Here is a 13,409-nt window from a genome sequence, read left to right as displayed (position 1 = left end):
CAACCCTCACATGTACATCTGACCTACCTATTCAATAATAAGGTTAAAAGTAAATCATGTTAATTTAACACAGTCATTTTTCGAAGTTTCCATTGACAATCTAGTTAGCAAGATCACTTAGACCCTGGACGATTACCTTATGGGAAGAAACCTGAGAAAATTTATGCCAGGCTGAAAATAAAAATTTCTACAAATACTGTATCAACAGTAACAATAGAATTGCATCTTTTTTAAAAATAACTGAAGGGTTCTCCACAAAAGAGGTCTCTTTCAGAATGTAAAAATAAGTTCAAATTTCAGCATCACAATTTTCCGACATTCTAGAAGTCCTTCCACATTCTATAATTAAAATAGATTTTCTTCTGAGGAAATTTTAAAAATATATTTTGAAAACTTTTTATATTTAATAGAAAAACTTTTCTCTATCTTTTTTTACATTGTTTAGCGAGAAGTAAATTCAGTATAATTCAGTAATGTCAACAAACTTTTAAATGAAACCCTATCAAAAAGTTACCCTTAATAAGATATTTTCATTCGGAAAAAATTATAGAACTTTCTTAAGAGAAGAAATTTTCTATAATATTCTGTTTTTCTTCTATTGTCTATTATGTGCTCTATTGCAATGTGTATGAATTAATTCTTGGAAATAATATATCTAACGTAAGCGAATCGTGAATCATAAGCGTGGAAGCACAACAATAGTACAGCCTATGCGCTCTATGATTTATATTCCTAACTACAATTATATTTCATGAACTGGCCACAGCGCTGTATGATTGTTGTAGATGTAGGCTACTTAAGAGGGAAGAGGTTCTTTTCTTCAGGTTATCAACAAATTTGTATTATTATTTCAAATTAGAAATGATTGTAGATGTTTCTTTAAGTCGAGTTGCAATGTGATATGGCCGCGTCAGAAGCGGCGTTAGTACAAGCTGTAGAAGATGGAGATATTGACGAAGTCAGAAGTCTGATAGAAAAGGGTAAGTAAGATTGTTTTTAACGCCCCTTTTTTCCTGCTAAAGTTTTTAATTTTTTTTGTGTTTATTTCTAGGAGTAAATATTAATGTGTTTACTTCCGGAAAAACACCACTGTCTATCGCAGCAACCCAAGGTAATGTATCTATGTTGGAGTTACTAATAAATAGTGGTCAGTTTACCAAGTTAAACAAAAAACAAACTGCAATGAATGAGACAACCAACAAATCTAAAGTTAGAAGGAAAAGGGATAAGAGCAGTAATAATGGTTACTATGTCATCATACATGAAGAAGCAGACAGTAGTAAGCCAAGTCCAACTAGTGAATCGGATGTTAACAAAAATACTGCACTTTCTATAGATGAAGTGTCGACACCTGAAGGAATGGACAGTCTTGAATGGGATATGGAAGTAGAAGGAACTGAAGAAAATTCACAAATATCAGAAACCGAAGAAATCTGGTCCAATCAGTACAGGTACATAAAGTGTAGTAAATTTAGGAAGAAAGTAGAATTAAAATGTGAAGTATCTTGACACACTTCAACAAAGCTAACATTTTTAATTTTTTTTTTTACTTTTCTTTTTCTTTTTCTACTTCTTGAAATATAATATTTGCGCACTTAAATTTAATTAATAGTATGATTATAAAAAACTCGATTAATAACTTTAAAAGGTTTCAAAGTGTTCGGAAATGAAACAGCGGATAAAGCAGGACGCGTGTGTTCTTTCCTTAAACCAAAGATTTAAGTACCTCACCGAAACCTAAGACAATACTTCATCCCTAAATTTTGCAACTAGTCTTATAAATTTTAATTGCTTATCATTTGAATGTACAAGTACAAGTGCATTTTTTTTTTTTTTTTTCAGGTGGTACGCAAAAATCCTTGCTAACACTTATCAGATCCCACAGGAAACTAACTATATTTGTGATGTGAATCTCCAGGATTCTGTAGGAAGATGTGCAATACATTATGCTGCAGAATATGGACATATTAATGCCGTAAAGTTGCTTCTTAACGCTGGTAATAAAGCCTTTGATGTTTTTGACATTATACCTTAATATGTTGAAATATTAAAAGATTTGTTTTCTATTGTATTAATGTTCCGCCCATAAACTTTAGTTATTATTTTAAAATGAAGGTTGCAAAGCCGATATTGGAGACATAGATTCTGTCGCGCCATTACATCTTGCCTGCTCCAGGGGCCACACTGCAGTGGTTCAGACGTTACTTGATACCGGAGCACTTGTTAATACCCGCACTACAGATAAACTGACGCCGTTGCACTATGCCTCTACTCGAGGTTTTGTTGACATTGTTGAATCTTTGGTAAGACGTGGTGCAGATGTGGACGCTTTGGATTCAACTGAACGTACTCCACTTAAACTGGCTGCTTCAAGAAATTTACTTGATGTTGTAGAAATTTTAGTACGATACGGCGCTCGAGTTAACATAGAAGATGTAAAAGGTTAGTGTTTTCTCTTTCAATATTTCACATTACGTGCTTTCGAGTAACGACTAATATTCCGCAGTTTTAGGCTTATGTAAATTTGTATCACTACTTTTTGTGGTGCAGGTATTGGTTCAGTGGTTATGAAGCGTGGGTTTGTAAGTGTGCGATCCCCAGTTTGAATCCCCCGTGTAACTACTTTTCTTTTAATGGCAAAAAAAACAAAAGTAAAGCACTTAGTTGAGCGTAATCTTGTAATCTGCACATAATCTGATTTTTCCGTTCGTTTTGACCACGGGTTCTATAGGGATTCCCCAGCCAGACTGGTCAATCTTTTTTATGGATTCCAATCTCTGCAATCGTCTTCAATGTTTTCCTTCATTAAATAAGGAACTAGTGTTGGTGTGACGAAAATAGTTTATTAGCATTTTCAATCGAACTCATTTGCCCTAGTTTGTTTTGGTGAGAGTCTGAAATCATTTTTAAATTCAGCTTGAAATCAATTTGTATACAGAAAAAGGTCGTTCAAATGGGTAGGTGGATTTAATTTATTGATTTCTGCCTAATCTAGCTTCATTTCTTCTTATCCGTCTAAGATGGGGCTAAAATTGATTTCTGTGACATGTAGTTTTCTATAAAATGTTTATTTTATGTTTGCAGTCCACTTATGCTACCTCTTTCTTTCGTTTGGAAGATTTCACCTGTATGTTTCCAGTTATATCGCTGGAATGTTGACTTAGTGTGTATAGAACTTTGTATCGCTTTAGTATCCCTTGTGAAAGGATCCTATGACAATGCTAATTAAGAATTTTTCATTCATCTTGAATGTCAGTGTGTAGATTTAAAATAATTGTTCGTCGCTGTCTATACTTTCTGTTTGAGGTATTTTTCTTTTTTTATTTTTAGTGCTCTTGACTAAGCAAATTTTGTGTCCAACATTTGGGCACATTTCATTTGTAAACATGCAGGTATTTTTCATTTTTGCAACCAACTAGCTGTAGTTACATTAAAATTCACAATTAGTGGTTAACTTTTTCAGTTCTCTAGCATATTTCATTGTTTCGTCTTCCCTCTGATTTCTCCAGAAAAATGATTGTTGAAGTTCCCTGTAAGTATTCTTTAAAAAAAAAATCTAATTAGAGATTCATAAGTTTTTGTTCTAGGGTCGATATTAGTTTTTAATTGCGTAAATTCTTCTAATTTTTTTAATAAAATTTGAACAAGTTTCCGTCTGCCTGATATGTAACAAAATTAATATTCGATATATTTCATTTCTGCAGTCTGAGCAGTTTTTAAATTTTCATCCCTACCTTTAATTTTTAAGTCTTCTTTCAGTCTGTATCTGTTATCTTGTGCATTCTTCCCATTTTTCATCTCAGTATACATATGTATACACTGGAGAGTGAAATAGTAAGAATACTCTTTCATAGAATTGTTACATTTTCATGAAAATTTACACAAAATTTACCATAGAAGTGAATGTAGACATTTTTTCCTAGCTCGATATCGAAACCCGACATTTTCTATAGCAATAAGATAGTTTTGAACACATTTATCTAGTGCCACTAAACTAATTACATAAAAAACAAATATTTTTTAAATTGTTTAAATAGTTATATTTTTTTTTTACAGGGTACACTGCATTATGCGAAGCAGTCTGGCAAAAGAATGTAGATATGGTACGTTTACTATTGGCAGCAGGCGCTAAATTAACGCCCACCCCTTACCTTTTGCATTATGCGATACTGCACCGACAACCTCAAATGGTTGAGGTACTGGTAAAATCAGGAGCTGTTATCAACATTCGAGATGATCTCGGCAACACTCCGCTAATTTGTGCAGCTTCATCTGGGCAAGCGGATATTGTCAAGATACTTTTAGCAAACGGTAAACGTTTCTTTCTAAATTTATACTGAGCACAATGGCTTTATTTATGCTTCTTCTTTATGTGGTCTGCTCTGACATCAAGGTTTGGCGATCAAAATACAGTAAGACAATCGTCCATTTTAAAATTTGATTTAGCCCTCTTTTTGAAGTAAATTAAAAAAAAAAAAATCTAGTTACTCTTGAAATTTATCAAAATCTGTACTAGGAAGTAGAGAAACAACTATATTTTATAATAATTATTGGAAAAAGGGGCGGGTCCTGTTCCACAAGACAATAAAGCCAGAGAAGCTTATGCCATAATAAAGATATCTGTATTAAGACCTGCTTTACGGTAGGAACAGTTAGTTTTATTTGTTCCACTTTGAGGAATACTTCACATCATTTAATGGTTTAATTCTTTTAAATTTTACATTTTTTTTTCTAATTATTGAAAAGTTACAGGATTGAGAATGAGGATTCACAGATAACCGTTGAAAATGGTTAAAACGCTGGGGCCGAGTAAATTCTTAATTTTCAAATTTCTCAATTAACAAATTCCTTATTTTCTCCAACCATTAAGGGCATACATACAGATGTAAACAGTTACATTCATACGTCTCTTTTTTTATACTATTCTCTGCTTCAGAAGCATAAAAAAATTAATATAATGCCTATTTTCCAGCGGACTTTACGTCCAACTACCGATCAGGTGTTGAAACAGGTAATCGGAGGCGAATTGCTGACAATATTGTGCTTAAATTTCTCATATTATCACATTAGATATAATTCAAGGCTATGATCAGGAATCAAACCCGGAATCACAGTACATCTTAGCTGTGCGGGCTGCGCCTCCAACTATTTGGCTATCCTGGCATCTATTTACATCAATAGAAGTATAAATTAACTCAATTTGAATACCTCCATTTAAGATATATTTATCTAGAACAATATAAATCCACCTATACTCATATGTGAAATACGTGTACCTTTACTTCAGAAACACTATTTACCAATATATTAAGAAGAATTCGAAATGAACTTACTTATTTTGAAGCTTGTTTAAGCTGCAAAATTATCTGCTTGACTCCATATGGAATATGAATTATTGAGTTCTTAATCGAACTAAACATTTCAGGAGCATCAGTAGATTTCTGTGGTTGTGGTTCCTGGAAAACTCCTTTGGCATCCGCTTTAACCGTATCGGAAAAACCTAATCCTGATGTAATTCTTGCTCTGGTGGAAGGTATGAGTTAAACAATTTTTTTTCCTTTCTTTTTACAACAATATATTTAATTCATTTATTTCTAGGCGATTTGAAAAAGGGCTTCTTGTAGAATGTTTTGTCTTACAGTTTAGATGAACATAAGTCTAGGGGATTTTGGCTGCTTTACGTTAAAGAGTATTAAAAAATAAAAAATACGATTGACAATTTATGGTAGAGGGAGACATTTCTGACAAGAGTAGATTTTCCGTGGTACAGCTTTTTTAAAATAGTTGGGCCAAAGAGCTGTGGACTCCCTGACCTCGCCGACTTTCAAGACTGATATCTCCTTCCTAGAAATTAAACCACAATATTGTGCAGCAGGAATTAACAGAGTTTTGTTTCCCACAACTTAACATATTTCTGCCGTTGCAGCTATTGCTTAAAAAAAAACTTATAAAATAATAATAATAATGCTTCAATATCGTCCGCATTTCAAAATTTAATTCATCCATTTTATAATTTTTTAAATCAACGAACATGTTAAAACTCGAACAACTTCTACTAAATATTGAAAAGTGAATGTTAAATGATCGAAGTACAATCACTGTCATGTTTATATGAATATAGTTCATTCATATAAATAAAAGGGAAAAAGAGGCTAAAACTTTTGTAAATCTTTTACAATTAACTTTTAGTAAGTACTAAATAATTAATCTTAACTAATTAATCTTAAAAGTTTAATAATCTTTACTTAAATGATTGTTCTAAACCTCAAAGAAACAAGAGGCAGCCCTAAATATGCTTTCAGCGATTCAGCAGCAATTGTAGATTTCAGCAATAATTCGTTTAGGACAGAAGATCCATCTGATTTACCTGCTTATTGCTAATTACAGAAATCTCGTGTAACTTTAGTTTAGTTAAATTTAGTTTAGAAAAATCTTATAATTTATTTTTAGCTAGATACACAGAAAAGTTCTGAATTCATGTAATTTTTGGATTCAGAAGAATTGTTTAGATTTATATTTTAGTCATTTTAAATTTTGATTTTATAGTAAAGCTTTACATCTTTTTCTCCTATTTTTATGTTTATTACTACTTATTTTAAATCCATAGGTGGCGCAGATTTAAATAAAACAAGTTGGGGTGTTACACCTCTAGGAGCAGCTTTAATTAATTACAAAATTGAGGCAGCTTTACAATTGATTGGATTGGGTGCGGGTATTTGGAGAGCAGATCCTCCAGACACTATGACTATCGCAAGGAATATTGGAGCTCTCACCATTGTTCAGGCGATTGTTATGTGTGGGTAAGTAATAATTCATTTAATATAAAAGTAAAGAAATGTTCTAAACTTGTCATATGCTACCGCTAGCATTTATTCTTTGCAAGTTTCGTCATTCGTGCTTTAGAAGTAGGTATTTCCGTTTATCGTTCCAGACCACGTTGTATTGTCACGAACAAAAATTCTGAAAATTCAAGAAAAGTAAAATCATTAGTACTTAAGAATTGAAGGTTGGACAATATGCATAAATAATAAATTAAAATTGTTTCAATACCAATTAGATCAGCATAAAATCACGAAAAAATGTTTAATTGTTGGAGGAAAATGTGGCTTAATTGAAAGAAGTTGTAATTTCACCGGATAATACTGAAAATTTAGCCCTTACGAAAAAGAAAGTTCATCAGAGTTTCGCCTGGAAGATGAAAATGGAATTCCTTCGAATGAACCGGAGGATGAAAATGCATTTTATTTAAAAATTTTCAGAAATGAATATTTATCTGAATTAAAAGCATTTATCTTGTACAGAATCTTGTACTCGTTCCTATCATCCTCATCTAAAATTCTTTAGATGAATGTTGGAGAAATACTGTATTGGTCAAAACATACAGTATCACCAAATTCTTTCTCTAAAATTATTTTGTATTTATATTTTCTGAATAAATTATGAAAATCAATGTAGGATTGAATTTATGAATAAGTAAATAGTTACTCAATTTTTAAAGAATTATTTATAAAATAGGTAATAATAGAATAAATACATTTCCAATAATAAGTTACTAATTCTATTTACATTTTTTTAATTATGTGGTCATTATAAAAAAATTTATAAGTTTGGCAAGATCGACAGCAAGATTTATTTTAATTTTACGTTATAATAAACACTTTTGGCAACCCTTATCTATTTATAATTTTTTTTTTTTTCAACAAACTTGTTTTTTTAATATTTAATTTGATGTTAGGTACAATCTTCACACGAAGTGTCCTGATGTGAAACCATTGGCACCAAATATGCCTTCACCTGACCTTGAAACTACTGAGGGATGGCTAAGGCATTATAAATATAATCCTTGGCGACTTTCGGAACTATGCAGAATTGTGGTGAGGCGACGAGCAGGTCGTAAGATTATGACATTCTATGTAAAAGAACTAGGACTTCCAAGATCACTTGAAGATTTTTTACTTTTAAAAGATATACCTATAAGAAAGCCAGAAAAGCTTAGCGGAACACAGCATACGGTTAGGCCATATGTTGATTTAGATGAAGAAATTTAGATTATTTTTCAAAACTGAGGTTCATTTAATGAATTGATGTGAATACGATGTATAGTTATCGATTTCAGATTTATTATTTTGGATGTATACGTACAAAGCTTAATATAGTGTTTAGCTATGGCTTTAAAAGAGAGGTCAGTAAACTTTTGACTATTTTTTGTTCAATATTCACCTTAAGTTTATCTTTTTAAAAGAAATACAAAAAAGAAAAAGATGCCTACTACCCGGCACAATTTAATTAGTTTTTATAATGAGTATTGATCTAGTCAATTTATATTTCCATTTAATTAAGTAGGCATTATATATTGTTTAATATTTTTTATATATCACGTTGTTTTATATCTAGAGATCTCTAATTTTTAATATCGGTGATTATTTAAACAATTATTTTAATAATTTACTTCACTAAATTTTCAACTTCGTTCTAATTTTGTAAAGTAATAAATATAAGAGCTGTTTTCCTATTATTATTTGTTGCTTATATCTTTGAAGTATTGCTGAAAAGGTGCAAAGACGGCCGAAGATTCAAGTTGTAGCTAAATCATTGATCAAGAAGTATTGAAAAAGCAATTTTTTACAGCAACGTTAATAAATTATATTTTAAAAGAGTTTAAACATTTCAAATGACAAAAAAAATGTTGTTTATTTTCATAGAAAAATGTTGCAAGAAATAATTTGAGAAAAGATAATTTTATTATCAAAACATTGAAGTTCGTATAACACAAAGTATTCAAAAAAGATACGAGTATTTACTGTAAGAAACTATATGTGTTCAGATACAAAATAAAATCGTTAACCATGTGATCATTTTCTTGTTTCAGTAACATGAAATAAATGTTTATTAAACACATTTAATTGGATTATATTTTTTTAAAAGTAGATATCATCCATATAATTTATTCATACTAAGGAAGGGATCAGCTCAGTAGTTAGCCGAAATGGATGGATTTCAACGAAGACCCCGGGTTCGAACACAACTGACGGCTCTCAGACTTTCTTTTTCTAGGAGCTTCTTACAGCCGACCGACCGGTGATGGCAGTGTTGGTCTGTAACACTGCCTGGAGGCCGGCAGTTCTGTAAAAAGTTCCGAGCGCTAATAACTCCAGATGTTAGTGTACCTTAAATAAAATCATTGGACATATCTTCAGCGCTTAGGCTCTCTGAATTAAAACTTTTATGTTCTCTAATAAGAAAAAATTTATATTTGTAATAGATGTAAATTCATGGAACAATTAGAAATTAATTTTTAAAGAACAAACAAAATACTTTTTAAAAAATCAAATTCTGATACAGCAAAGAAAAAAAAATATTTTGAAAATCTATCCTGATGGTAAGTTATTAGCATTCTAAGAGACTTAACAGTTGAAAAAATTATTTCCTGAGTTAATGCAAATAAATAAAAGTGAGCTGTCTTTTTTTCACAATCATTTCTTTCTAAGAGTTTTTCATTCTGTTTAATTAATAAAATAATGTGTTAAAAAAATTTAAATACATTAAATTTCGAAAATATTTGTCCATATTTTACAAGAAATACATGCTTGTACATGTGGGACCAAATATACTCACATATAATAGACCTGCAGAATACAATTTCATTAAAAAATAATTTGTCAGATACTCTTATATTTTGTTTTATTTGCTTAAAATTAATGACAATGCATTCATGTTTCACTATTTCCATTTTAACTTTTTTTCTACGTGCTTAACTTATATTCATTACTTCTGTTCAGTTCGTTATAACTGTATTTATGTTTAATTTTTCGGTTTAAAAATGTTCTGATGAGAAGTGATTGAAAACTCACTAAAAATCCAACATAACTTTTCATTAGTTATTTCGTAGCTTACCATCATAATTAGATTAGAAATAACGTTTTCCTGGAGTGGTTTTATGTATTTTTTCTTAGTCCAGAAAACGAAATTACTAAATTAGTAAGGAGCAGTTTTGAAATGTATTAATTATTTAAACGTCTGAATTTAAAGCAAGTAGGTTTTGAATATTCTCTTAAACTCACTACCAAATGTTGATTAAATAGTAAATACTGTTATTATTAATGATGTATTAATTTATCAATGACATATTTGTATAAATATCTAAATAAAGTAGAATATGATTGTTCTTGTTATAATTAATTTTCTAGTTTGTGATCAAGTGCCATCATCAAAGTACAGTTGCAATCACATCTAGGCACTTACAACACCCTTATCTCTTTTATAATGAAGATTAAATTGTAACCTATAATATCACTGAAACGCTGAAAGTTGAAATGCTAAAACTGAATTGTTTTAAAGATATTTATTATCTTCATAAAAAAGAGGAGTGTTCTATTTAATTTTCCATTTCTAGGAGAACTTTAAAACTTACTATATTTTAATTTATTGCGTAATTAAAACTGTCCGGTAGGACAGTTGTATAAGGGTTGACCATCAAAAACTGCACGAAAAAGCGTAACGTTGAAAAACACCTAACTTTGACAATTTTTTTCTCTTTTTCTATAAAAGATAAAATTCCCAAATTTTCTTTAAATTATAGGGCAAACCCTCCTTTATAACTGTAATTTTTTTGCAACAACCCAGATCTAATAGGTTTCGAGAAAAAAGTTGCCGAAAATGAGCAAAAACGGCTTTTTCAAAAAATGTTCTTGTTCTTGTTCTTGTTCTTGTTCTTGTTGTTGTTCTTGTTGTTGTTGTTACCTTTTTTTGTAAACAACGTAGCGCCTAAACGCGCGAACCGATTTTCATGAATGAGGTGTCATTCGATTCGGAATTTTATGTAGATGTGCCTTTTGGGGGTCTCGATGCTGTACATCGAATGGGAGAGGAGTTAGCCCCCTTTATGTATGGTCCCCTCCAAAATTATTATTACTAATTACTCTGTAAATCTTGGCCCGATTTTGATAAAATTTGGTAGGGTGATAGGGTTAGGGCTCCCCTACGTAACATTAAAGCGACGATCAGCTCTTACACTTTTTAAGGGGAAGTATAGCAATCGTTGCAAATTATCGACACGTAAACCGATTTTCATGAATGAAGTGTCATTCGAATCGAAATTTTGTACAGATTTGCACATTAAAAGTCTCGACGCCGTGCCTCATAAGGAGGGGAGTTTGCCCCACCCAAATAAGACCCTTTCTAAAACTATTATTACCAATATTTCTATAACGCTTAGTCCGATTTTGATAAAATTCAGCCCGAATAAGTGGTTAAAGCTCCTCTACGTGGCTGTCAAGTGCCATCTTGCTCTTACACCTACTAAGAGGAAGTACTGCAATCGTTTAAATTATCAATGAGTGAACCGATTTAAATCAATGAATTGTCGTTCGATTAAAAAATCTTTCCTCTTTGCCTTTTAGGGAGAAGTACTGCAATCGTAGTTTATTTTTCTTACTCCTCTTAAAAGGAAGTACTGAAATCGCAGTTTAATTTTGCTATTTACGTACAAATACCTTCCTATGTTATTCAAAACGCTTTTTCAAAAAAATTGTTATTGAGGATGGTTTGGGGGAACGCAACTATAATCATTCTATAAAAAGATCTCTCCAGTGGTAGTTACGGTTCCGACTTAACATCTTATCAGATTATAATGATAGAATTGCTTATTCCAAATTTTAAAAAAATCTGTAAAGAAGATATGTAACTTTGTAAAATAGACAAAAAGGAAAATCTATCCAAAAGGTACAAAAATCTCCTTAACAAAAACTTACAGTTTAAAATGTTAAGTATAAGGGTTGATTAAACGCCAAAAGGTACACAAATCAGCGAGTACCCAACATTTCATTAATACTTCATTAATATTTAAGTAATTCTACTGCATTAATTTTCATTAATAAGTTATTTTTTAGAATTTATTAGATGTCACAGACCCTTATGCTGGCCACTTCATTTATAATATTTTTTAGTTATAATTATGATAAATCACATATATACGTACATGCATGTTAAAGTAGAAAAAGACAAAGTTAGAGTAGGCTACTGTCTTGAATTCGTCTTACCGAATTATTCGTGAGCACAAATAATACACAGATAATAACAAGTAGATTATTTAACAACAATTATTCATTTCTCAATTGTAATTTAATTTAGTCCCCCTAATTTTACTTATAGTAAAATCCTGGAATAATTAGCTGTCCTAAAATATGCATATCTTATTTAATTTATATTACATATATACAACATTGTGGTATGAATACCTAGATTGAGAATGTATTTGAAGAAAACTATATTATTTGCGATAAAGCCAGATAATTATTACCTATTATTATAAACGTTTGACTACTACATAAAATAACAATTACTTTAATCGAAGAATGAACTTAAACCGACGATTTTTATTTAAAAATAAATAAATAAATAAAATAAAATCATTGATGTAAGTTTTTTATAAAAAAAAGTTTTGAATTTTTTAGCCTCATTTTTTTTTCTTTTTAACCTGTAATTAATAGTTTGATTATTATAAATAACTAGATATTACAGTCAATCTACAGTGCTACTTGAACATATATTTTGTAGACGAAAATGGCCAGCATAAGGGTCTGTGACATCTAATAAATTCTAAAAAATAACTTATTAATGAAAATTAATGCAGTAGAATTACTTAAATATTAATGAAGTATTAATGAAATGTTGGGTACTCGCTGATTTGTGTACCTTTTGGCGTTTAATCAACCCTTATACTTAACATTTTAAACTGTAAGTTTTTGTTAAGGAGATCAGTTCACTAAAACTGAGCAAATATGGTTATATCAGGGATTTTGTTCATTGTTGCTAATGCAATCACATGTTCAGATACAGTTATCTTCGATCTGTATTTAATTTAATGTATAAGGGTTGATCATCAAAAACTGCACGAAAAAGCGTTAGGTTTAAAAACACCCAACTTTGACAATTTTTTTCTCTTTTTCTATAAAAGATAAAATTCCCAAATTTTCTTTAAAATATAGGGCAAATCCTCCTTTATGACTGTAATTTTTTTGCAACAAGCTAGATTTGATAGATATTGAGAAAAAAAGATGCTCAAAATGAGCAAAAACGGCATTTTCAAAAAATGTTCTTGTTCTTGTTCTTCTTGTTCTTCTTGTTGTTGTTGTTACCTTTTTTGTAAACAACGTAGCGCCTAAACGCGTGAACCGATTTTCATGAATGAGATGTCATTCGATTCGGAATTTTATGTAGATGTGCCTTTTGGGGGTCGCGACGCTGTACATGGAATGGGAGAGGAGTTAGCCCCTTTTATGTAAGGCCCCCTCCAAAATTATTATCATTAATTACTCTGTAAATCTTAGCCCGATTTTGATAAAATTTGGTAGGATGACAGGGTTTGGGCTCCCCTACCTAACATTAAAGCGACGATCTGCTCTTACTCT

At 30.9% G+C, this 13,409-nt stretch overlaps 1 protein-coding gene and 1 long non-coding RNA gene across 2 annotated transcripts; both read left to right on the top strand.

Moving 5' to 3' along the window:
• The first annotated feature begins 773 nt into the window (after positions 1-773).
• Positions 774-8,198, top strand: LOC141456559 (uncharacterized). The gene is made up of 8 exons (XM_074132708.1): positions 774-980; positions 1,052-1,451; positions 1,843-1,997; positions 2,116-2,442; positions 4,057-4,311; positions 5,426-5,533; positions 6,608-6,800; positions 7,736-8,198. The coding sequence occupies exons 1-8, from the start codon at positions 902-904 to the stop codon at positions 8,046-8,048; spliced, it is 1,830 nt and encodes a 609-aa protein (XP_073988809.1). The 5' UTR covers positions 774-901; the 3' UTR covers positions 8,049-8,198.
• A 2,107-nt stretch (positions 8,199-10,305) lies between these two features.
• Positions 10,306-12,859, top strand: LOC141456560 (uncharacterized). The gene is made up of 2 exons (XR_012459866.1): positions 10,306-10,429; positions 12,752-12,859. It is a non-coding gene; the product is annotated as an uncharacterized lncRNA (long non-coding RNA).
• The last annotated feature ends 550 nt before the right edge of the window (positions 12,860-13,409 follow it).

This window comes from Rhodnius prolixus, unplaced genomic scaffold (genome assembly GCF_049639745.1).
Source record: "Rhodnius prolixus isolate KJV_2025 unplaced genomic scaffold, Rpr scaffold_4, whole genome shotgun sequence".
NCBI lineage: Eukaryota > Metazoa > Arthropoda > Insecta > Hemiptera > Reduviidae > Rhodnius > Rhodnius prolixus.
Note: the sequence above shows the minus strand (reverse complement) of the source record. Positions and strands in the feature narration are given on the sequence as shown.